General features: G+C 35.0%; 1 protein-coding gene across 1 annotated transcript in view; it reads right to left on the bottom strand.

Annotated features, from left to right (window-relative positions):
• The window catches only part of Ttc6 (tetratricopeptide repeat domain 6), a 204,786-nt gene that overhangs the window by 72,278 nt on the left and 107,741 nt on the right, over positions 1–24,767 (bottom strand). Inside the window, exons 10-14 of the mRNA XM_071607402.1 lie at positions 24,289–24,659; positions 12,944–13,397; positions 12,506–12,635; positions 11,220–11,392; positions 9,410–9,546 (exon numbers count right to left, since the gene is read on the bottom strand). Of these exons, the coding sequence (XP_071463503.1) occupies positions 9,410–9,546; positions 11,220–11,392; positions 12,506–12,635; positions 12,944–13,397; positions 24,289–24,659 (1,265 nt within the window). The remainder of the gene's footprint in view (positions 1–9,409; positions 9,547–11,219; positions 11,393–12,505; positions 12,636–12,943; positions 13,398–24,288; positions 24,660–24,767) is intronic.

Genomic DNA, 24,767 nt, shown 5'->3' with positions numbered 1-24,767 from the left:
TCCAACAAAAAGAGGTGAAATGCCTCTACAATGAAAACTACAGAACACTAAAGAGAGAAATTATAAAGATCTTAGAAGATGGAAAGATTTTCCATGTTCTTGGATAAGTAGAATTAATATTGTCAATCTGGCCATACCATCAAAAGTGCCATCAGATTTAATGCAATTCCTATTAAAATTCCAATGATGTTCTTCATAGAAATAGAAAAAGCAGCCATGAAGTTCATTTAGAATAATTAAAGGACCAGAATTGCCAAAGTAATCTTTAGTGAAAAAAGTGATGCAAGAGGCATTGCAATACCAGACTTTAAATTATACTACAGAGCTGTAATAACAAAAACAGCATGGTACTGACACCAAAACAGACATGAAGACCAATGGAATTGAATAGAAGACATAGAGACAAATCCACATAAATATAGTTGTCTCATAGTAGACCAGGCACCATAAACATACAATGGAGAAAAGATAGCTTCTTCGACAAATAGTGCTGGGAAATTTGTATCATATAATATATGTATATAATATATGTAATATATGTATAAGATGTAAACATATATATTATATATACAGATTATATATATATACATATACATTATATATATTATATTATGTATATATGTATAGTATGTATATATGTTTAGTATGGATATATGTACAGTATGGATATATATATATAAAATCTGAATATATATGTTATATATATATATATATATAATATATAATATATATATAATATGTATATCATAGCATCACATTGTACCTATACATGTATACAAGTATTATTTTGAAATTTAAAATATTTTTTAAGACCTAACAAATTTTGGGGGTGATCCAAGATGGAGGTGATACAAGATGGCAGGCTAGAGGGAGGCTGCATTCTGTGTCACTCTGGGACCTGGGATTGAAGTAGTGGGAATACTGTTTCTCTGTGAGTGATTAGAGGACCACTAACAGCTGCCTTGCAGGACTCCTGGCCACTCATCCACACAGGTCCTCCAGGTGCCTGAGTAGGTAGGACCACAGGCATTAGCACCCATGCAGGAATTCCAGCCACCCTCCTATGCAGGACACCCAGCAACTGCCCACATGCAGGAACTCCAGCTGCCACTCCCATGTGGAACCCCATCCACCAATGTGGGGCTCCTCAGGTCACCTCCATCTTGGGTCACTGCAACCACTGTCATAGTCCCCTACATGCGCTAGCCTGTACCTGGGGACACTGCACTGGTTCGGGAAATAGCCACCAGACACAATACTGCATGCCATAGAGCTGCATGTCTGAACACACAGCTCAACACCATTACCTAGCCCCACCTAACCTGATACCCCATCAATTAAAGCAGCCACCTCCATCTTGGGACACCTTCCTCGCCATCTTTAGTTGGGGCAACTCCCAGCTTGGAACAAGGGCTGGGACTTAGAACAAGGGCAATAGCAATGTACTGAAAGTCCCAACTCCCCGCCTCTCCCCAGCAGCTGATAACCTGGCACAGTGCCTGCTGCTTCGCGGCTGGTCCATAGCTCACAAAACCGGGTTGCAAAACCGGGTTCTGAACTGCCCGATATAAAACAGCTCTCCACAACAGGTGTGCAGACACCAGATTACAGCCCATAAGACCTCTGGAGAGAATGGTTCCTGATTGGGAAGTAGAAAGAAAAGGGGTGAGTGAGATACAGTTTAGAGACTAAATTAGAGACCAGACATTTCCAGATCTACAGGCGATATAAGGAGATAAGACCAGGCGCCCACATCACACGAGTAGGCCCCACAGGAGATCCTTGGACCAATCTTCCCATCCTAATATAACCTTCACCATCCTAAAGGTGGAAATACCAGCAAACAACAGACAACCCCACCTATTGGATGAGAAGGGAAGCTGGACAGATACTGATCTCCAACCAAAACAATCTTTGTACCTTCCTTCAAGATTTTTTTTTTTCCTCTCTCTTCTCCTGCCCTCACATCCCCAACATTTGTGAAATCAAGTACTTTTCATGGATCAGGCTACTGAGGACTGGGACATCTAAATAGTATATTACAATGGTATTGCATATTCTTTTATCTCCTATTTTTACATTTTTTAATTTTCTTAATATTTATGTTTATTTGTTTGTTGTATTCTACTATCTTCCCACTTACTTCTCTCCCACAAACCACTTTCTCTCTCTTCCCCTGCTACTAACCAACTTCTTTAGGCTCCTCTTTCATACTTTCTAAGATCTAATAACTCTATATCCTCAACTCCTACCCTCTCAACATCTTATCCTACAACTCACCCTTGGTTCTTTGTCCACCATCAGAAACTGTAGAACATTTTGCAAACCTACTGTTTATATTGTAGATAATAACTAAACTTACCATTTCTGTATATTGTGACAAAACCATAAACGTCCTAATAGCAGCTATTTGGTTTAAGGTTGTATATTGTTTGTATTGGGATCTGTTCACATTGTTCTACCCCTAAAGGAGATGGACACCTGCAGGGACACTCTAAGCCTATAGGGTAAAAACTGTAACACCTCAGATCCACAGTGTTAGAAAGGAAGACACACAAACAACATGAAAAAACAAGGGAAGAAAGTGCCCCAACAAACCAAGATATCAAGAATCCATGACCAGCACAACAGAAGAAATTACAGAGGAGTAGTTCAGGATGTTCATAATTAAGATGCTTTATGAATTAAAGGATGATATGAGAGCAAATACAGGCAGCAAAAGATCATCAATAAAGAGCTATACAAGCAAATACAGGAAGCAAAATATTACTTCAATAAGGAGATAGAGGTTCTGAAAAAAAAATAAACAGAAATCCTTGAAATGAAAGAAACAATAAAACAAATTAAAAGCTCAATAGAAAGCACCACCAACAGAATAGATCACTTAGAAGACAGGACCTCAGAAAATGAATGAAGACAAAATATGTAATCTTGAAAAGAATGTTGACCACACAGTGAAGATGGTAAGAAACCATGAGCATAACATTCAAGAATTATGGGATCACATAAAAAGACCAAATTTAAAAATTATTGGGATAGAGGAAGGCATAGAGTTCCAAACCAAAGGAATGAACAATAATATCAGAAAATTTTCCAAACATGAAGGATGAATTGGAAAATCAAATGTACAGGACACCAAATGTACAAAATAACAATAGATCCACACCAAGGGACATTATAATGAAAATGCCTAGCATACAGAGTAAGGAGAGAATTATAAAAGCTACAAGAGAAAGAAATCAGATTACATTTGGGAGAAACCTATTAGGATATCTGCAGACTTTTCAACCTAGACCTTGAAAGCTAGAAAATCCTGAAACAACATACACTGAGCTCTGAAAGAAAATGGAAGCCAACCAAGAATCTTATGTACAGCAAAATTAAGCTTTAGATTTGATGATAAAATAAAAACCTTCCATGATAAGCAAAAGTTAAAAGAATTTACAACTAGAAAGCCAGCACTACAGAACATCCTCAGCAAAATATTCCATGAGGAGGAAACAAAAAACAACAATGAAAATCAGAAAGGGAAGTATTACAATAAAGGAAATACTAATCAAAGGAGAAACCAAGTCAAATTAAATATCAAAAATAAACAAATATGACTGGGAGTACAAATCATGTCTCAATAATAACCCTGAATGTTAATGGCCTGAACTCACCAAGCAAAAGATACAGACTGGCAGATTGGATTAAAAAAAAAAAAAAAAAGACCCAACAATATGCTGCCTCCAAAAGACTCATCTCATAGGAAAATACATCCACAGACTGAAGGTGAAATATTGGAAAAAAACATCTCACTCACATGGACTGCAGAAAAAAGCAGTTTCCATCTTCATATTTTAAAAAAATGGACTTCAAACCAAAGTTAATCAAAAAAGACAAAAAAGAACATTTCATACTTCTTAGGGAAACATACATCAACTAGACATAACAATTATACATATATATGCCCCAAACAATGGAGCATCTATGTTCATCAAAAACACTTCTCAAGTTCAAGAGTCAAATAGACAACAACACAATAATTCTGGGTTGACTTTAACACACCTCTTTCATCACTGGATAGATCTTCCAAACAAAAGCTAAACAAAGAAACTATAAAAATCAATAATACAGTCAACAACTTAGACTTAACAGATATATATAGAATATTTCATCCATCAACGAGTGAATACATTTTCTTCTCAGCAGCACATGGATCCTTCTCTAAATTAGACCATATATTATGTCACAAAGCAACTCTTAGCAAATACAAAAAGAAAAGAGATACTACCTTTCATTCTATCAGATCATAATGGAATGAAATTAGAAATCAATGATAAAATAAAAATTCGAAGCTACTCCAACACCTGTAGACTAAATAATATGCTATTGAATGAACAATGGGTTGCAAAAGACATCAAAGAGGAGATTAAGAAATTCTTAAGAGATAAGTGAGAACACTGATACAATATATCAAAATCTCTGGGACACTATGAAGGCAGTACTACTAACAGGAAAGTTCATTGCATGGAGTTCATTCCTTAAAAGAAGAAAAAGTCAGCAAATAAAAGACCTAACATTACATCTCAGAGCCCTAGAAAAAGAAGGACAAAACAACACCAAAAACAGAAGACAGGAAATATTTAAAATCAGAGCTAAAATCAATGAAATTGAAACAAAAGAAACAATTGAAAAAATTGACAGAACAAAAAGTTGGTTCTTTGAAAAAATAAATAAAATTGATAAACTATTAGCCATGCTGACAAAGACAAAAAGAGAGAAAACTCAAATTACTAACATTTGTGATAAAAAAGGAAATATCACAATGGACAGTACAGAAATATAGAAGATAATTAGAAATTATGTTGAAAATTTGTACTCCAATAAAATAGAAAATATTGAAGCCATCAACAAATTTCTAGAGTCATGATTTTCCCAAACTGACAGAATGATATACACAAGTAAAACAGATCAATTTCAAGCAATGAAACTGAAGACTCCATCAGAAGCTTACCACCCAAGAAAATCCCAGCAACAGATGGATGCACAGCTGAGTTCTACAAGACCTTCAAAAAATAAATAAAACTAATACCAATACTCCTCAAATTATTTCATGAAATAGAAAAAGAGGAAACACTTCCAAATTCATTCTATGAGGCCAATATCACTCTGATTCCAAAACTAGACAAAGAGACATCAAAAAAAAAAAAAGAAAACTTTAGACCAATATCTCTAATGAACATAGATGCAAAAATTCTTAATAAAATTCTGTCAAATCAAATACAAAAAAAAATGTGTCAAAAAGATAGTGCACAATCAAGTGGGGTTCACCCCAGGGACGCAAGTTTGGTTCAACATCAACAAATGTAATTCATCACATCAATAGACTTAAAGATAAGAATCATATGATTATCTCAATAGATGCAGAAATAGCATTTGACAAAATACACCACATCCTCATGTTCAAAACACTAGAAAAACTAGGAATAACAGGAACATGCTAAGCCCAAGACCAACTTCATTCTAAATGGAGATAATTGAAAACATTCCCTCTAAAACCTGGAACAAGACAGGAATGCCCTCTTTCACTGCTTCTATTTAACACAGTTTTCTTGAAAGTTTAGCCAGAGCAATTAGACAGATGAAAGAAATTAAAGGGATATGGATAGGAAAAGAAGAACTAAAATTATCGCTATTTGCCAACAATATGATCTTTCTATACCTACAAGATCAAAAAAAATCCACCAGAAAACTTCTAGAATTAATAAATGAATTCAGCAAAATAGCAAGACATAAAATCAACACCCATAAATCAAAGGCATTTCTGTACATCAGGGACAAATCCTCTGAAAGATAAACTAGGAAAACTACCCCCATTTAAATAGCCTCAAAATAAATAAAATACTTGGGAATTAACGAAAGAGATGAAAGACCTCTACAATGAAAATTACAGAATGCTAAAGAAAAAAAACTAAAGAAGACCTTAGAAATGGAAAGATCTACCTTGTTCTTGGATAGGCAGAATTACTATAGTCAAAATGACCATACTACCAAAAGCATTATACAGATTTAATGCAATTCCAATCAAAATTCCAATGAACTTCCTCATAGAAATAGAAAAAGCAGTCATGAAATTCATCTGGAAAAATAACATAGCTACAGCAATCCTTAGCAAGAAGAGTGAAGCAGGTGGCGTCACTATACCAGACCTTAAACTATACTACAGAGCAATAGCAACAAACAGCATGGTATTGGCACCAAAATAGACTTGTAGGTTAATGGTACAGAATAGAGGACACAGAGACTAACCCACATAAATACAGTTATCTCATATTAGATAAAGGTGCCAAAAACATATTGGAGAAAGGATAGCCTCTTCAACAAATGGGACTATGAAAACTGGAAATACATATGCAACAAAATGAAATTAAGCCCTGTCTCTCACCATGCACAAAATTCAACTCAAAGTGGATCAAGGACCTAGAAATTAAACCAGAGACCCTGCACCTAAGAGAAGAAAAAGTAAGCCCAAATCTTCATAGTGTCAGATTATTCCCCAATTTCCTTAATAAGAGTCCTATAGTGCAAGAATTAATATCAAGAATCAATGAATGGGATGGATTCAAACTAAAAAGCTTCTTCTCAGCAAAAGAATAAGTGAGGTGAATAGAGAGCCTACAGAATGGGAGCAAATTTTTACCAATTCCAATTAAAATTCCAATGACATTCCTCATAGAAATAGAAAAGGCAGTCATGAAATTCATCTGGAAAAATAAGAGACCCAGAATAGCTAAAGCAATCCTTAGCAAAAAGACTGAAGCAGGTTAGATAGAGCACTATTCTATAGGATATATAAAGAACTCAAAAATCTTAACACCTAAGAAACAAATAACCCAATCAATAAATGGGCCAAGGTATGGAACAGACACTTCTCAGGATATACAATCAATCAACAAATATATGAAAAAAATGTTCAATATCTCTAGCAATTAGAGAAATGCAAATCAAAACTACTCTAAGATTTCATCTTACTCCAGTCAGAATGGCAGCTATTAAGTATAAAAACAACAATGAGTGTTGGTGAGGATGTGGGGGAAAAGGCACACTCATACATTGCTGGTGGGACTGCAAACTGGTTCAGCCAATTTGGAAAGCAGTATGGAGATTCCTTGGAAACTGGGAATGGAACCACCATTTGACCCAGCTATTCCACTCCTCAGTATTCCACTCCTCATTCTATAAGGAATTAAAAACAGCATACTACAGGGACACAGCCACATCAATATTAATAGCAGCACAATTCACAATACCTAAACTGTGGAACCAACCTAGATGCCCTTCAGTAGATGAATGGATAAAGAAAATGTGGTATATATACACAATGCAATATTACTCATGGCATTTGCAGGTAAATGGATGGAACTGCAGAATACGATGCTAAGTGAAGTAAACCAACCCCCAAAAAATGCCAAATGTTTTCTCTGATATAAGGATACTGATTCATAATGGGGTTGGGAGGGGAAGCATGGGAGTAATAGACAAATTATAGATAGGGCAAAGAGGAGGAAAGGGAAGGGAGTGGGCAGGGGGGTAAAAAGATGATGGAGTGAGATGGTTATCATTACCCCATGTACATATATGAAGACACAAATGGTGTGACTCTGCTTTGTGTACAACCAGAGACATGAAAAATTGTGCTCTATATGTGTACTATGAATTGAAATGCATTCTGCTGTCATATATAACAAATTAGAATAAATTTCTTTTAAAAATTAACACAAAATTTAAACGAGACATGATGAACATATATACATAAAGCTCACATAAAATTGATAATATCTAAATTTTAAAAATATACAATATAATATAGAAGAAAAAATATTGAAAGGTCAATAGATACATGTTTGGCTCATCCCTACAAAAATTCAACTTAATGTAACAGTGCCAACCATTTTAATTGATCAAACTAAAATTTAAAGTAATTATAAAAATAGAATACTCAGGGTAGGAAAAAACTTTCTTATATAACATAAAAAGCATGAATCTTAAAGAAGAAAAGATGATATATCAGACCATATTACATTTAAGAACTCTGTTTACCAAAAGACAATATTTAAAGAATGCAATGACAATCAGGAATGGGAAAAAAATATTTGCCATAAAAATAACCAACAAATTTAAGAGCTTATAGAAATTAATGAGAAAGAAGCAGACAAAGTGGAAATCTAATGGTTAATAAATATATGAAAAAGCAATCATGCTGGTAATGAAGAAAAAGAAAACTCAGATCCAACAGGGTCATACTACATATGCACAAGGATGACTAAAATATGAAAGTAACATAATAATACTAAGTGCTTGTGTGGAACTTCTAATAGTATAACCATTTCAGGAAACCAGTTGAGCCCCAAAGTTGCACATCTGCAAACTCTGTCAACCAGACATTTTATGTACAACAGAAATGTTGTATTAGTACCAATCACATGCACAAGAATGTTCAAGGGAACAATATTCATCATTGAAAGCTGGACTCAAAATTCATCAACAGTAAAATAGATAAGTAAATTGTAATATATGGAATAGTGCACGATATTCAGTGAAAGAAGCTAGACCTGGATGAACACTATCATATAATTCCATTTATGTAACATTAAACAAAAATAGGTAAACCTCAACTAAGAATGTTTAGAGATGTACACTTGTGTGCTGCAACTATAAAAAACTATAAGGGAGTCTCTTTGTCTCTCTAGAGGAGACAAAGATCCAGAGGTTTCCAGAGTGCTGAAAATGTCTTTTTGACCTAGTGATGGTTACAGGGATATTCACATGATGAGTAGTCATTAAGATGCACATTGCCCTTTCATTTGCTTTTCTGGATGCATGCTTTACTACATGACTAGGGTATAATGAATTCCACTATTATGTGTAATTATAATGCACCAATAAAAAAAATTGTAAGGGAAGAGATGAATAGGCCTGACTATATGCACATTTATACTTCTTCAAAATAGAGCTCAGCTTAAAAGGAAAACAACAAAATGAGAAGTGTATTATACACCACAAGATTGAAAGAAGAGTTTTAATATACAAGATACAGTAAGATTTTAAATAAATAAATATATATATCTCCATTCTTTGTATTCAGAGGATATGTTTTAAAAGGAAATTTGAAAAAGAAAAATATAGGTAATGGCCAATGCTTTAGAAATTTACAATGTAACTAGTATTTAGGAAATACAGATAAAATAACTCAATTTTCATTTATGCCTGTTAAGTTATTCACTACCATCCATCAGGTGGCACTGAAAATTGATTCATTGTTTCTAAGGGGTTATTGACATATTTCAAGCAATTTTATTTCCTGAAAATGTATTTCAAAGAGTAATAATTTCAAAAATAAGACCACACCTAAAATAATTCTTACCTTGCTTGCAAATTTTTGGGATCTATGTTTAACAAAGCTGTAAAATCCTGTATGGCTGAAGTCCAATTTTCATTTTCATAGAAAAACATCCCACGTTTCAATAATGCATCTACTCTTTGGGGATCATAAAAAATACACTACAGGGGCATGGAGAGGTATATAGACATGTTAAATGCTTTAAAAGCTACATACATAGTCACATAACAAATTTAGATTACATAAAAGAAAATCACTTTGAGATACCAAAATTTTCACATTTATATTTAAAGACTATATTAAGAAACCCATCCATCATCTTGAAAGGGAATATCTTTAAAATAGTTTTTAAAAAAGAAACAGCATGTATAAGAAGCCAAGTCTTTTGCCCACTGAAATTTTTACTGACAATAATTCATAAATGAATTGTTCAACTAGAATTGGGCTACATTGTATCTCTCACAGCATTTTATCCTAATTAAAGATGAAACAGATTAGATTACATCAATGCTGATTCAATCAAACCAAACATGGATTAATCTAGTCTCTAACATGATAAAAAGAAATGAATTGGTAGTGGCTTGGTTTGTCCATTTCACTTAGATATACAAAGCCATACAGTGACAGACTAAATCATAAGCTCAGTTGTAAAGTTCTTCGCCTGTTGTTACTAGGGAACAATTGAAGCACAAAGGTTATCATGTATTTTCAAGGATTTTGAAACCTTCTGGTGCCGTATTAATCTATGTTTTAAAATATGGTGCCCAGTAGAGGAATGGAATCAATAATCTAATAATTTCAAAATGATGGTGGAATGTGATGGACATCATTATCCAAAGTACATGTATGAAGGCACAAATTGGTGTGAATATACTTTGTATACAACCAGAGATATGAAAATGTTGTGCTATGTATGTATAATATGAATTGTAATGCATTCTACTGTGTCATATATAAGTAAAAAATTAATTTAAAATAATCTAATAATTCAATATCTTCAAAGGAATTTTTGTTCACTTCTAAACCAAAAGTTACAAAACTTATACGCCTCAAGCAGAAGAGTGCCAAGGCAGTGACTAAACCATCATAGATGGGAATATGGAAAGTTAAATTACTTAAATTGTTTCTTCTAAATTCTCAATTGTACTAAGGACTAGGAATTTAAAATTAAAAGTCAGAAGATCAGAGTTACATATTTTTCTGTAGTTAGAATATTTTACCTTGCCTCTATAGTTTCAAAGCATGGTTCAACATCCTCAACCAAATGTAAATATTCTCCTACTGTCCTCATTTCCATCAGCATCCATCATAATTTGTTATTATGTATTCATGTATGTGTTTATATCTATCCTTAATATATGTCCTTGAAACTGTAAACTCTGTATAAGCAGAAAATGTCTATTTTATTCACTAACTTTTATCCACTACATTATGGTGCCTTAGCCAATAAATATTTGTGAGTTAATGAATGAATGAATAAAACAGTGACTATAGCTTCTTTGAGAGCAGGTAGATTCTCCCTACAAAAGAGAAGAAGCTATAAAAAGTAGAATATGGTTTTCTCTATCATCTGAAGGAAAGAGCAACTTCTTTACCTGCTGTTTCAAGTTCAAGAGGGGAAATCCATTAACCAATATTTTTTTGAAAAATCACTGAAGTAGGGTTAACATCAATACCAAGAATGAAAGCTCTAGCTCCTAACCTGTAATAAATTAATTTTGATGATATAAAATATATGAAAGACTTTCAAAACCTTGCTATACCATGAGCACAAGAATATCATGATCTAATATATATATATATTAGATATATATATATATGTAATAAAGCTTACTTTAGAATAGTCATCAATGGCCAGTACTCTGTTTGCTTTTTCATGCATCTCACCCCTCCTGAAATAGCTATCAGCTTCTGTGGGCCTGCACTTAATTGCCAGGGTATAATTTAGAATTGCCAAAGCAGTGTTTTCTTTGTTCTTGAAAATTTCTGCCTTTGACAAATACGCCTCTAAAGAAGAGAAAAAGGTCAAATTTAGTGTTACAATCCTTTAAGAATAAAAATTTGAAAACATTATTCTCTCTCTCTAAACATGTGATTTTAAAAAATAATTATATATATATATATATATATATATATATATATATATATATATATATATACACACACACACACACACACACACACACACACACTTTTTTTTTTTTTTTTTTGGTGGTACTGGAAATTGAAGGGGGGTTGTGGGGGTTGACCACTGAGCTACATCCCGAGCCCTTTTTATTTTGAAACAGGATCTCACTAAGGTTCTGAGGGCAGGCCTAAAACTTATGATCCTCCTGCCTCAGCCTCCTGAGTCACTGGGATTAAAGTCATGTGTCACTATACCCAGCAAAACTGTGGTTTTAAAATAATTTTCTCTATTATACTTTTTTAATCATTTAATTTTTAAAAAATTTCAACAAAGCCAATTGCTCTCAAAAACTGGATAAATATTCATTTGTGGTTAAAAGTACTCTCAATTTGAAAGTGACAAAAATTGCCAAATTACCTTTTACCTTTTTTATGTCTAAAATGTTTCATACTCTTTCAATGATCATAGTAAAAAGCTAGGTTTTGACAGCATAAAATTTTAAATGGGCTTTTAGCAGAGATTAACATAGGCCATTAAACAATTGTTAAGTTCATATTGAACCTTGAGTTATGTTTGGGTGCTGGGGTACAAAGAAGAGTATGACACCTTTCTCATTTCTAGGCTGTTCCATGTCTGGTGATTTGAGAGGGTTAGAAGAGAGTACATAGGGCACACATACAGATCGATCCAACCAAGAAGTCCTAGCAATACTATGACTATGAACCAGATTTTTGGAAGGTTTGTGGATCACTTCTAAAACTTCTTGTGAGATAAGCAGTAAGGAATCAAGGTATATTAAGGAAATGACTATTTCAAACCATGATGAACATTTTGAAAACAATACAGGATTATTTGAATATTAAGAGTAAAAATAATTAAGGAAAATCACATCCATTTTTGCAAAATGTATATCTATTGGTTTATGTATCTTATAATAACAATAAATGACAAAAGCTGAGATAATGATATAGGTAACATAACTAACAACCCACCTGTATTATTTTTATTATATTTACTTATATAATTCAAGTCATCCAAAGCATCGTTAATTCTGTCTTGGAAAAGATAAATGAAATGTCGGTGCCAATAGGCATTGAGAAGCATTGGCTCCAAAATTATAGCCTAGAAAACATATGCATAAATTTAACTAAAGTTGATTTGCTAAAGGCAGATATCCTATCGAATAAATTTTTCAAGCACTATCAATCCCAGTTGCTCTGTGTGCATATAATATAAAATAAAGCATTCCAATCTCACAAACAAAAATCTGGTGTTTTAATGCTAATTATTTGGAAATGCCAGTAATTGCATTTTCACAATCCCACATACTATATAATTATCCATTATTGAAAATTCCAGCAAAAATTACCATATCATCAAAAGCAATGCAAGTGGTAAGTATTGTTCTTTTTATTTTTAAAAAAACTTACTTCCTGTAAATCATTCATGGCACTCTGTAACTTTCCCAGATGCCTATAAATAGCTCCACGCCTGCAATATGCAACTTCAGGAAGTATCTTATTATTTATTTGTTGAGTCAAGGTTTTCACTTCAGATTTATAATGCTCAATGACTTCTGGTGGAAGATCACACCCCAAAAAATCACTTAATTCTAGTTTTGGTGGTTCTTCAACTTTTTCAGAAATCTCCTTTTCAACAGAAGTTTTCACTACTGGTGGGGGTACTTTCGGAATCTTATCTTTAATGAATATTTCAGCAGCCCACATCCGAGGATTAGTATTCCTTGGTATTCCTCCCCTACTTTCCACAAATTTATCAAAATCTAACTTCAAAGGTAAGCTGGGACACCGTACTTGACGTTCATATAATGGAACTCTGAGAAAACATTTCCTTTCTCCAGGAAGTATTCCATGAGATAATGATCTAGTTTTAAAAAGAATAAATTTTTTTAAATTACAGAAACATAATTATCTTTCTGATTAACAAATCAACTCAGCCTCAAATTATTATTATTTTTCTATTATCAAAATAAAATTACATGCTAATTTTATACAACACAAGTCTGATTTTTAATTCATTAAAATTGCAACAAAGAATGAAGAATTTCTCTCAAGTTTATAAAAGCAAAAGACGATTGTTAAAGAAGTAGTCTCACTAGAGTATTGAAATAATGTGGTCAGTGCTCCTTTCAGGCTTAATTTACACCACCACCTCATCCTCCACCAGAGGAATTACAAGGAAGAATAATAACCATTCTAACAGGAATAAGTTGATATCTTATTGTAGTTTTAATTTACATTTCCCTGATATATTTTTTTCACGAATCTATTGGCCATTTGCATGTCTTCTTTTGAGAAATGTATATTCAGGTTCTTTGGCCATTTTTCAACCAGTTTGTTTTCTTGCTATTAGGGCAGTAAACATGAGGTGAGAAGGGGAATGCCATCCCAGAGGCTGGAGAGGATACCAACTTGAGGAAATGGGAAGGAAGAACAAATACTTCCAAACAGACTACCGAATAAACAGCCAGACTTCACCCTTCTCCAGTAAGCTATCAAATTATATAATGCATAGTATGCTTTCCAATGCTTCAAGGTCAAGTAACATTTATCCTATGTCTGTACTGGTACTGCCCTAGCCACGGAGATAGGAGAAACATTCTATTGAGGAAAAAAAAAAAAAACATTTTTAATCCCATCATTTCACAGGCATTTACTAAGTCTATACTGTGAAAAAGACCTGGTGCTGAAACTGGGAGAACAAAAGTAAGAAAAGTCCGTTTTCTGTCCTTTCCAATTCTCTCTCATCCTCTTCACATTCTAGTGCAAGACGTCGTCATCTCTTCTGTTCAGGGTACAATAACTCCTTGCTCCCCTGCTTCTTCTTCTTGCCTAATCCATCTTCCACATGGCATTTTAGCATGTTGTTTTTAAAAGTATGTGAGATCATGTTATTCCCCCAAGATCTTCCTCAGGTACCTGGAATACCAACAAAGTCCTTCACCATGTCCTGCAACGTGGCACATGATGAAGTCCCAGCAGAGATCTCTGATACCACTACACCCTCCTTCACGCCCTCTTCTTCAGCCATATCACTGAGAGCAAGGCCATTGTCCTTTTTAGCCCTTCTGACTATCTGGATTCTTCTCAATTCATGTTTCTGTTCAAATGTCACCTTAGAAAGGACTTCTGTGTGAGAGGTTTTGTTTGCATCCCAACATCAATCCTATCCTTCTCACTGTCATGGGAGACTAATGTGTACAGACTATATTCCCAAGGTCCCTTGCTGTCTGTGTTCTCATTGAGTGCAATTAGGAACCTCAGAAAGAGGAAAATGAAATCAAAGTATCTATTCCACTGGCTCCTTCGTGAAGGGTCACTCAAATTGACTATGACCTTTGATCAAAGATAACTACTTCTTTCAAGGAAGCCTTTTCTATATAACTCTTCCAGGATCTAGTAATCACCTTTTTGTCCTTTCAAACTTAGGGGTAGAGTGACTGGACTATCTCTAGCCCCAGAAACTGCATTCTTATTTATGGTTTCCCTATACCCTGCATCTTTGTAAATTTCCCCTTTATCAGCCCCTCCCAGAATTATCCTAAACTGAGAATGCCATTTACTACTGGGAACCTGTATCTTTGTAATTACTGATAGAGTAATTGGTACCACAGCGGGACTCAGGAAACACACCCACACATAAAGGATTCTAGGATAGCCTTCTTGCCAGGGTAAAATAGGGAATAGTTAATCCGCCTCTCAAGTCATCACCATTGCTAAGAGGGAAGGATATTCAGCTGAAAGGTAAGGTACCAGGAGATCAGGTAAACTATCACTTAGTCACTAGTACAACAATAATGGTTATAAACATTGTGTAGTCCTGACTTTTTTCAGATCAAAAGAATAGTTGCAATACTTATTAAATGCCCAAACTCTCAAAACTATGCACCAAAGTAATGAAGCTAGGGAAAGAATAGGAAACTGAAATAAAAGATGTGAACATCTGAGCAGACATGAATGAAGGTGAGAATTTTGAATCTCCAAATCTCACTTACCTTCCTTTGACAGAATAAACACTGAGGGACTGTCAGATCCCCCATTTGTGAGACTCACTCCCCTCCTGCATAAATATCTTTCAATGACTACTCTGTCACATTGTTCATGCACTGTACTGGACCTGATTTATACACTCCCCAGATTCAGGAGGTGGCCTTGGGTGGGTGCTACTGGCCCTAGTAGTGTAGCCTTGGATAGCCTACCCTGGCATATTCTAAGAGAATGAGCTCAAACATTACCACCAATCACCTGGAAGTCTTGTTAAAACACAAATTTCTGGGACTCACTCCCAAAGTCTCTAATTCAGTAGACCTAGTGTGGAGTTCTAGAATTTTCATACCTAATAAGTTCCCAGATAACATACATTGATGCACTTTGAGAAGCACTTCTAAAGAGGAGTAAGCTCTAAGGTTCAAAGAAATGGAAATTGATCTGCAATATGGAACATTCTTAGTCAAGTCTTAACCCCTGGGAGGAGAAAAAAAAAACAGAAAATGCATAATTGAGGGAGCACAGTATTCTTGAAAATCTTTGTCACTGCTGACCTTAGAATTGAAAAAAAAAATGATAAAGAAGAAGGATGAGAAAATTGATTTGGTTCATTTGTCCCAATGGGAACAGTTGGATACAGATGTGGTAAATTCTAGTAAGCACAATTACATCAATAAACCACAGGGTCAGAATGATAATAACCAAATCTTAATTTGCAAGGATCTATGGCCATAACTAAATGACCACAAGTACTCAGAGGATGAGATAGATGGGCATTCCTTGACTTACACAGGTGAGAAGCTTCTAGGTCTTCTGGGCATAAAGCTAACCAGCTATAGTGGAGATTGACATTTTTTTGCCTAACTCTCAGACCTAGGCAAGTTTGCATCCAATATCTCTCACCTGACAGAAAGGCCAAGCCAGGCCTAACTGAGAAAGAATCCTGCCATGAGGCATAGATTTACATAATGAATTTCCCCCAAAACTTTCCAAAGGTATGAGGAAGGAAAAATACTAAGACTTCCTGGAGGTTATCAGATACTTGCTTTCAACTTATCCTGATCCACCAACACCCTCTGTGGGTGCCACCGAAATCTATCAGTCCAATTAAGGAATAATGAAAATCAGGTGATAGGAAAAATCTTAGCTTGAGACCTCCTAACAGTAGATCTAGTGAGGCAAGGACCCGTTTTCCAGAAAAAAAAAAAAAATCTTGTATATAAATTACTGTAAATCATTGCAGATTTAATCAGGTGTTGATAACAACCACAACTTTAGTTCCAGATGTGGTAGGTATATTTACTGAAGCAATGAACATACCTCCTGACACCTGGTTTGCAGCTGTGGTCCTGATATAATTTCTTTTCCTTTTCTGCAAGATGGGGAATCAGGTAAAGTTTACATTTTCACAGCAGGGACAATAATATTATCTTTACTATCCTGACCAGCATGTCAGCTGTCCTGCAATGTCTTCATAATATAAAAAGCTAGGCTGAAGTCCAGTCCATTTAGATTTTTGTCTACACTGCACCACCAAAGCCATAACCATCTGTTCGCTAAGCAGTCTTACCCTTCTCAGCAAACCTCCATCTCTCCAATTGCTCCAGGAGAAATCCTTGGAATCATCCTTAATCTGTTTCTTTTCACATCCCACAAAAAATCCAGGAGTAAATACTATTGACTCTACTCCCCAAATCTATCTTAGAGTCCAAGCACTTTTCACTACTTAGATCACCCCAGACAAGCAACCACTTCTCTTCTGGATTATTTCAATAGCCTTCTCGCTGCTTCTACTACAATCAATCTATTTTTTCACACAGCAACCACAGTGAGCCTTTGGAAACATCAACTATGCTGTATCAATTCACTTCTCTCAACTCCCAATGTTTTCTTTTGTATTTAAGAATCCAGTGTCCTTACCATAACCTGTAAATGGCACTACCCAATTATCAAGTTCACAATGACTTCCTGGCACTTTTATAATTTCAAACTTATCATTTACTGTGGCTCACAAGGCACTGCATGAAATCAATCTGACCTCTTCCTTGACTTCACTTCTCACCACTCTGACTCCCTCTTTTCCTGCCATACTAATTTCTATGCTGTCCCTCAAAAGGAAGGAAGGAAGGAAGGAAGGAAGGAAGGAAGGAAGGAAGGAAGGAAGGAAGGAAGGAAGGAAAGAGAGAGAAAAGAAAAAGCATGTCCCCAACTCAGGGCCTTTGCACTTGCTGTTACCTCGTCTTCAGATGTTCAAACCTCTCACTATTTCATTCCATTCAATCCTATGCTTGCATATCATTACCTCATAAAGGTTATGGCCACTCTTGTCTAAAATAGTAACCCCCATTTCACTGCTTTAATTTTCTTCATAAGATTTCTCTCTTAACATCATTTGTTTATCTCATCTCCACCCCTTCTCCGTTTCCCCTTCTTTCCCACTAGAATATAAGCTCTATGAGAACAGAAAGTTTGTCAGTCTTGTTTACTGCCCTCTGTTTTTTATACAGAATAGTGTCTGCTTTGTAGTAGCTGCCCAATAAATTTACATTGAACAAATGAATGGCGTATATCATTTATTCATCAAATTGTGGATCAGTTCCTACTATGTGTCATAATTCAATTAAAGAAATTGAGCTTTCACCCCTTCACTCTGGACTTACTTCACCTTCTTTGAAAATAGAAAAGACTTGAAACCTTCCCTCATTTTCATATGACCAAATACATAGAATCACATACACCAGTCTTCCCTTTGTTTTTAATGGTGGACGTGCCCTCCTTTAAGTTCATTTTAAGTAGCACTTGTGTTCTGTATTTCATCCACTTTTGCCTTCCCAAGGGTTTCATTCTTTCAATAACTCCTGGTTTTTCTGTATCCACTGTTCCGCCTCCATTGAATCATTCACACCAGCACATAAACATGCTGTGCTATCTCCCACTAAGAATATACTAAAAATCCATACAGAGCTGTGATTGTGTTATGATGGTAGAAGCCCCTTCTGTTTATAACAATAACGAACTGAAAAGTTACTAAAAAATCAACTGCATGAGGATTCTGAGGAGTAAACAAAAGCAGGCACTCTGAATGGGAGTCAAAACTTGGTGAAGCAGCCCTTACGGGATAAACTTCCCAATGGTTTTGTCCTTTTGTGTCTTTACATCAGAGATGAGCTACAATTCAGAGCAGCTGGTGGCACGTACTTAATGAGCAATAGATACTTGGAAATTTTACTAGACAGAGAAAGGGCTAGAACGAAAAAGAAACTCCGGAAGAAAGAGAGTTGAATCCTTGAAGGAATCTTCTAATTCTGTATTAATCCATATGCACCTCAGCCCAGCTCCTGAACCACACATGCTCAAGACTGACTGGAATGATGTAGCAAAGGTTAGAGGACTTTAAACTAAAAAAAAAAAAAAAAGTGTAACTTGAAACTGAGTCACTTATCCACTCAAGAGATTTTTAAAACCAATCAAAAGCCTAAGTTGACATTGTTGCCATGGTCAAATGTTAAAATTCAGTCCCAAGGTTCCATAAATTAAGATGGGAAAGAAAAAGAATAAGTTAAATACCCATTTTTCACATTCTGATTTTAAAAAGAAATAATGAAAGAAAAAAAAGAAAACTTGCCAACTATTAGGGAGAGATAAACATTTAGGATCCTAAATTCTGAAAGCAACATATGGTCTTATAAAAGTACATAAGACAGTAACATGAACATCTTCAAGTTTTAATAAAAGCAAAGAATGTTCTCATGATCTCAAAGTAATCAACCCTGACAAAAATTAAAATGTCCTTTAACCTTTTTTCTTGGTCAGGGGATATAGATGATAGATGGAATTGAGTTCCATGTATGTATGCTGGCTTCACGTGCTGCAACTGGAAACCAGTTTAGAATAGCAAATGATGTGAATATTTAGTAAATTTCTTATCAGATTATTCAAGCTTACTTTGATGGCAGAGGTCCTGAAGTTATAATACATTTTTTAACATCCTCAATGAGTTCCATAAAACAACCATGTATTTGATTCCATTATATAAAACATTTCTTAAGATATACTCCAGGAAAATAGGAATATGTATATACATGAATCATAAAATTTTAACCAATGACACAAATGTGCACACAAAACAAATTCTAAAGTAATTATTTCAAACACATCCCTTACTATTGGTTCACTACTTGCTTACTTCTTACTTTTCTCCTAATACTTTCTAACTAGAGAGCAAAAATTACTCTAAAGTTTTAAAAAGATTTATGAAAGAAAATCTTGAAGTTGAAAACAAAAAATTTCATTTATTTTTTTGTGTGAATTGGGGTACGATCAATATGTTTTGATTGGTAGAGCCCTTTGATCTACTCAGAAATACAGCTTTAAGAATACTTTAAGAATCCCCACCTTCCACATGGCATTGTTAAAAAAGACTTTTAAAATTGTAAATAAGGAAGAAATGTTCTTTTTAATCACAAATAAATGTTTACTTAGAAAAATTTTCAAAAAATATAGAAGTGGTGGTCACAGACACAAGTCTGTGATCCCTAGTCAGAAAGCTGAGGCAGGAAGATGGCAAGCTGAAGTCCATCCTGGGCAATTTAACAAGACCCTGTCTCAGAATAAAAGATAAAAAGGGATGCAAATGTAGATAGAGTGTCCTGGGGTTCAATCTCTAGTAACACACACACACACACACACACACACACACACACATACACACACACAAATACAGATGTGCATAAAGTAAAACACTGAAAGTCTCAGCCTGCCCCGTCTAATCAATTTCCTATAACCCAGAAATAGTTACTACAACAGTTTGCTGTATAAAACTCCAGACTTTCTATATAGAAACACATTTTACACACATACTCACTTAAAAATACAATTGTTAAAATGTATTCCCATATAAACATTCCAAAATATGTTGTGGCTTGAGAGAATTGCTGTACTTTCTAAATTTCTTTACATTTGTTTTATTTTTACTACCAAGTAAGTATAACATTTTCAAGAAAACAAAGAATAAGAACTTGCTACACAACTCTCTAGAAAAACATAAAGAGCAAATACAGACGGTGGATGAACTTTTACAAGGAAAAGTCATAATCCCACATCATTGAAATTAAATAGTCCAGATCAAAAAGAAAGATCAGAAAGGGAGACTTGCTGTTTACTTCCACCCTAAAAGGGAAATATTTCTTTATATATTGCAAGTCTAGATCTATGTTTTTATAGCCATGAGTATGGTTATAGTTTTTCATTGAGAGGAACCAAGGTAAATCAACCTGCTACCTCACCTGCCAGTATAAAAATACCAGGCTGTCAAGTCAGAATCCATGTATACATAATGAGTTGTAATGAGATGTAAGACTATTTGAAGAAACAAATAATTTTTTTAAATAGTTTAAATGTTTGCTCAAAATTTTTCATTTGTGCAAGAATAAGGTTGATTTTACTACATGAATTATGGGATATTTGAGCTGAAAGTTACTTTAGAAATCCTGTGAATAACCTCTAAATCTTCCAGCTAGGGAGACATCCGAAGAAATTAAGTAGTTTGGGCTGGTCACCAAGGACTTAGTGAATGGGGATTAGAATTCAAATATACAGATTCCTGACCCAAAGGAAGAATAAAAACAACAAAGGAAAATGTGTCATCTCCTGCTGGATGTGGGGAGAGGGATTAAACTCTGCCTCTCTTGGTGATTTAACAGCAACAAGATGGGCCCAGAAAACCAAGACTGAGATCACAGATTCACTTTCAGGAGCAGGTCATACAAGGTTTTGATAATGGAAGAATTGACTAAAGGCAATTATTCTAGAATGGGGCCCAAAGAGAGGAATTCGTGGATATAGGCAAACCATCAGCAAAAGGACAGGCCTAAGAATGTTCCTCAGTCCTGGAAGCCAGAGCACTGAGAGAGATCCAAGAGACTAGCGATTCACACAAGCCCAGGTAAGCAGGAATGGTAACAGTAAGTCAAGGAAGCCAGGCCTTCAGTGGGAATGGTTCACTGCTTTGTCAGCCAACTGATGAGGAAGATTTCCTCTTGTACCTCACTAACTGGTTAGTCTCTCAACATTGGGCTTAAGGACCAAAGCAGAGGGACACTTGAAGAGAAGCAGGGAAGCTACAAAGTTAGTACAGGTGTATAGCATCCAGCCAAGACCTAGCTGAGGAAGGAGGCAACACAGCAACCTACAGCAAGAAGACTGAAGGGGAAGGCATGAGTCTGGGTCTTTAATCTGCTCAAATGGCCTTCTGCAGGAACTCCTTTCCACAGTCAAGATTTGGCTTGTTACATGAGAACACACGTAGTCCACCTCTAACCATTAAAAGAGCCCACCAAGAAGAGCTATGATTCAACAAGCTTAAAGGTGGAATAGGAAATAATAAGAAGGATATTTTTGAGTTACCAAGTTAAGATTGGTAAAAAAAAAAAAAAAAAAAAGAAGATCTCCAGCTAGAGGAATAAAACTATTTTTAAAGAAATTTGATAACTTGTTGTGAACTGATAATTATCTCCTACCTACATTTAGGTGGTAAATTAATTTAAGACTTTTAAAAAAAGAAAGAAAGAAAGAAGAAAGTTAAGAAAGCTATACTAACATGTGTCTTGGATAAACACTGCACAGTTTATTTTATTGCCACCACCAAAAGGCTCATTGTGTGATTCTTATCATGCTTGTTGGCAGCATACACAAATTTTAAATCAGGCTATTAATAAAGGCAAATAAGTCTCTTATAAATGGTGAAATTTTATACCCAAAAGGATGAAGAGTCAGTAAGCAAAACAACATCCCACAAAAGCAGTGTTTCATCTATTATTATATCCTTCCCATGGAAATCACCTAAGTCATGGTGGTGCTGTGTTGTCCTTTAACTAGGATGGTGAAGACTCAATACACTTTGAAATCAGTAAATGTGCCAAAGACATATGAGCAAACTTCTAGTTCTGTTCTAAAACATTTTTTAACTTAAGAAATCTACCCAAAATCTCCTAAAGATAACCTAATCAAAAAATTTCATTACAGAGGAGAAACAAAAGTATATGGAGATCTCAGGATCAAATGGCATTCTCCACTGTGGTTGGCCTCTGTCCCACTCTGTCACTCACACTTACGTGCTATTCCCCAGTCTCTTCAGAAATATGTCATGATCCGCACCAAAAGATAAGACTTTTGCAGAGCCTGCAAGCCTTTATAACAATAAAGTGAACACAAACTTTTTATTCCTTTATCATCAAGAAAGTTTTTACTTTTCAAAAGGACGTTTTTAATAAGCCCTATCATCCAGGGACATCTAAAGAGAAATGAATCCCAGGAATTTTTGAAAGACATTTTGTAGCCGGGCACTGGCACACGTCTGTAAATACCAGCAGCTCAGGAAGCTGAAACAGGAGGACTGCAAGTTCAAAGCCAGCCTCAGCAACTTAGGAAGACCCTAAGCAACTCAGCAAGACCCTACTTCTAAATAAAATATAAGAAAGGGGCTGAGGATATGGCTCAGCAGTTAAAGACCCCTGAGTTCATTCCCTGGTACCAAAAGAAAGAAGAAAGAAAACCATTTTGCACAACACTTTGGTTATGGAAAGTGATTCAATGGAGTTTTACTTGGCCATAAAGATAAATGAAGTTATACAATTGCCAGTAAAGGAACAAAACTGGAGAATATCATGTTAAGTGAAATAAGCCAGGCTCAGAAAATCAAAGGTCAAAAGTTTTCTCTCATACAGCAGAAGCTACAGCAAAGTAAGAGAAAAAGCATAGGGGGATCCAATCCCACAAGACGACGGAGATCAAAGGAGTAAAATAAAGCAATTGAGGGGGGGGGGAGAAGGAGGGACAATAAAGAGGAGTAAATGCAGAATGAATTTGATAAAATTATGCTATGTACATGTACAAATATGCCACAGTGAACTCCACCTTTCTGTATATCTATAAATCAACAATTAAATAAATAAATAAATGGAAGACCAGTAGAGTTGAGGAAAGGGAATGGGGGAAGGAAAGAGGAAGCACTGGAGCCTGAAATGGAGCAAATTAAATTCCACACATGTACGATTATGTCAATAGGAACCCAACTAGTATACATAACTATAATGCACTGGATAGAAGCATAAATTTTTTTTTCATTTAATTAGTCTGAAGTATCATGGGAAAAAAGAAAAAGAAAAAAAAAAGTGATATTCTGAACACTGAAACATGAACATATCTCAAGTTCCACTGGCTATGATTTCAGGTCCCTCCATATTTTTAAATACACTAGCTATTATTACCTCTGAGTAAGGAGAAAATCAATTATTTTTGTGTGTTGGTCTCTGAAGAAGGGCTCAGAACATACAAAGCCCAGTTTCTCTATATATCTATTTCTCATTTGAGAAAAAGTTAAAATTTGAAAACAGTTAAATACAGAAATCTATTTTGATTTTTAAATGAGTGGTATTTGTTTGGAGCACGGGTTAGTTTTTCATACCCAACCATATCTAACAAGTAATTTGTTAGATTTTTTTTTTCTTTCCACTGAGAGACTTCATTCAGTCATCAAGCTGATTTAGTTTTGTTTGTCATCCTAAATCATATAACCACTTTATAGTTTGAGCAACACACATATTAATACCATGAAACATCCATATGTTTTTAAAAATTGATGGACTATACCTTTAGCATATTTTCAGTGCTAAGGAAGATAATAAAACTTCACTGGGAGAAATTATAAAATTGAGGCCAAAACCACAATACATTTCTTAAATTATAAAGTAATACTGCTTGAACAAGACCTTTGGATTGTTTTTGGAGGCTTGGCTAACTCTTTATACATAGTCGTAAGTTTATTCGATTTCAGTCTTTTCTTCCATTTCATCATCCTTCTCTTGGGAAAAACAATGTAAGTAATGCCAGCTTTTTTCGATGCTTCAATGAGAGACAGAGAGATGTCTTCAAAAGTGCTGTTATCCGGAATGCTCTCCAGGAGCTCACTAATATGTGCTCTGATGAAAGGGGCCTGGGCCTTCTTTTGCTCAGCAAACTGCAGCTCCAACGCCCTTCTTTTCTGGTACATCAACAGTCTCAGGTTGCTTTGAATATCATCCTTTAGTTCTAATGATTTGGTGGTGAACTCCTTTCTCAATTCAACTGCAGATTTTGCTCTCTTAATAAGGAAAAAAGGAGGTGAAAAATATATACGATCAATTAAAATTAATTTGGCTATAGTTACTAATAATGTAGTTTGGGCACTGTTTTGAAAATGTTTTAAATT

The sequence above is a fragment of the Marmota flaviventris genome, chromosome 2 (assembly GCF_047511675.1).
Source record: "Marmota flaviventris isolate mMarFla1 chromosome 2, mMarFla1.hap1, whole genome shotgun sequence".
In the NCBI taxonomy this organism is placed as follows: domain Eukaryota; kingdom Metazoa; phylum Chordata; class Mammalia; order Rodentia; family Sciuridae; genus Marmota; species Marmota flaviventris.
The sequence above is the reverse complement of the archived record's forward strand: the minus strand, read 5'-3'. Positions and strand labels throughout refer to the sequence as shown.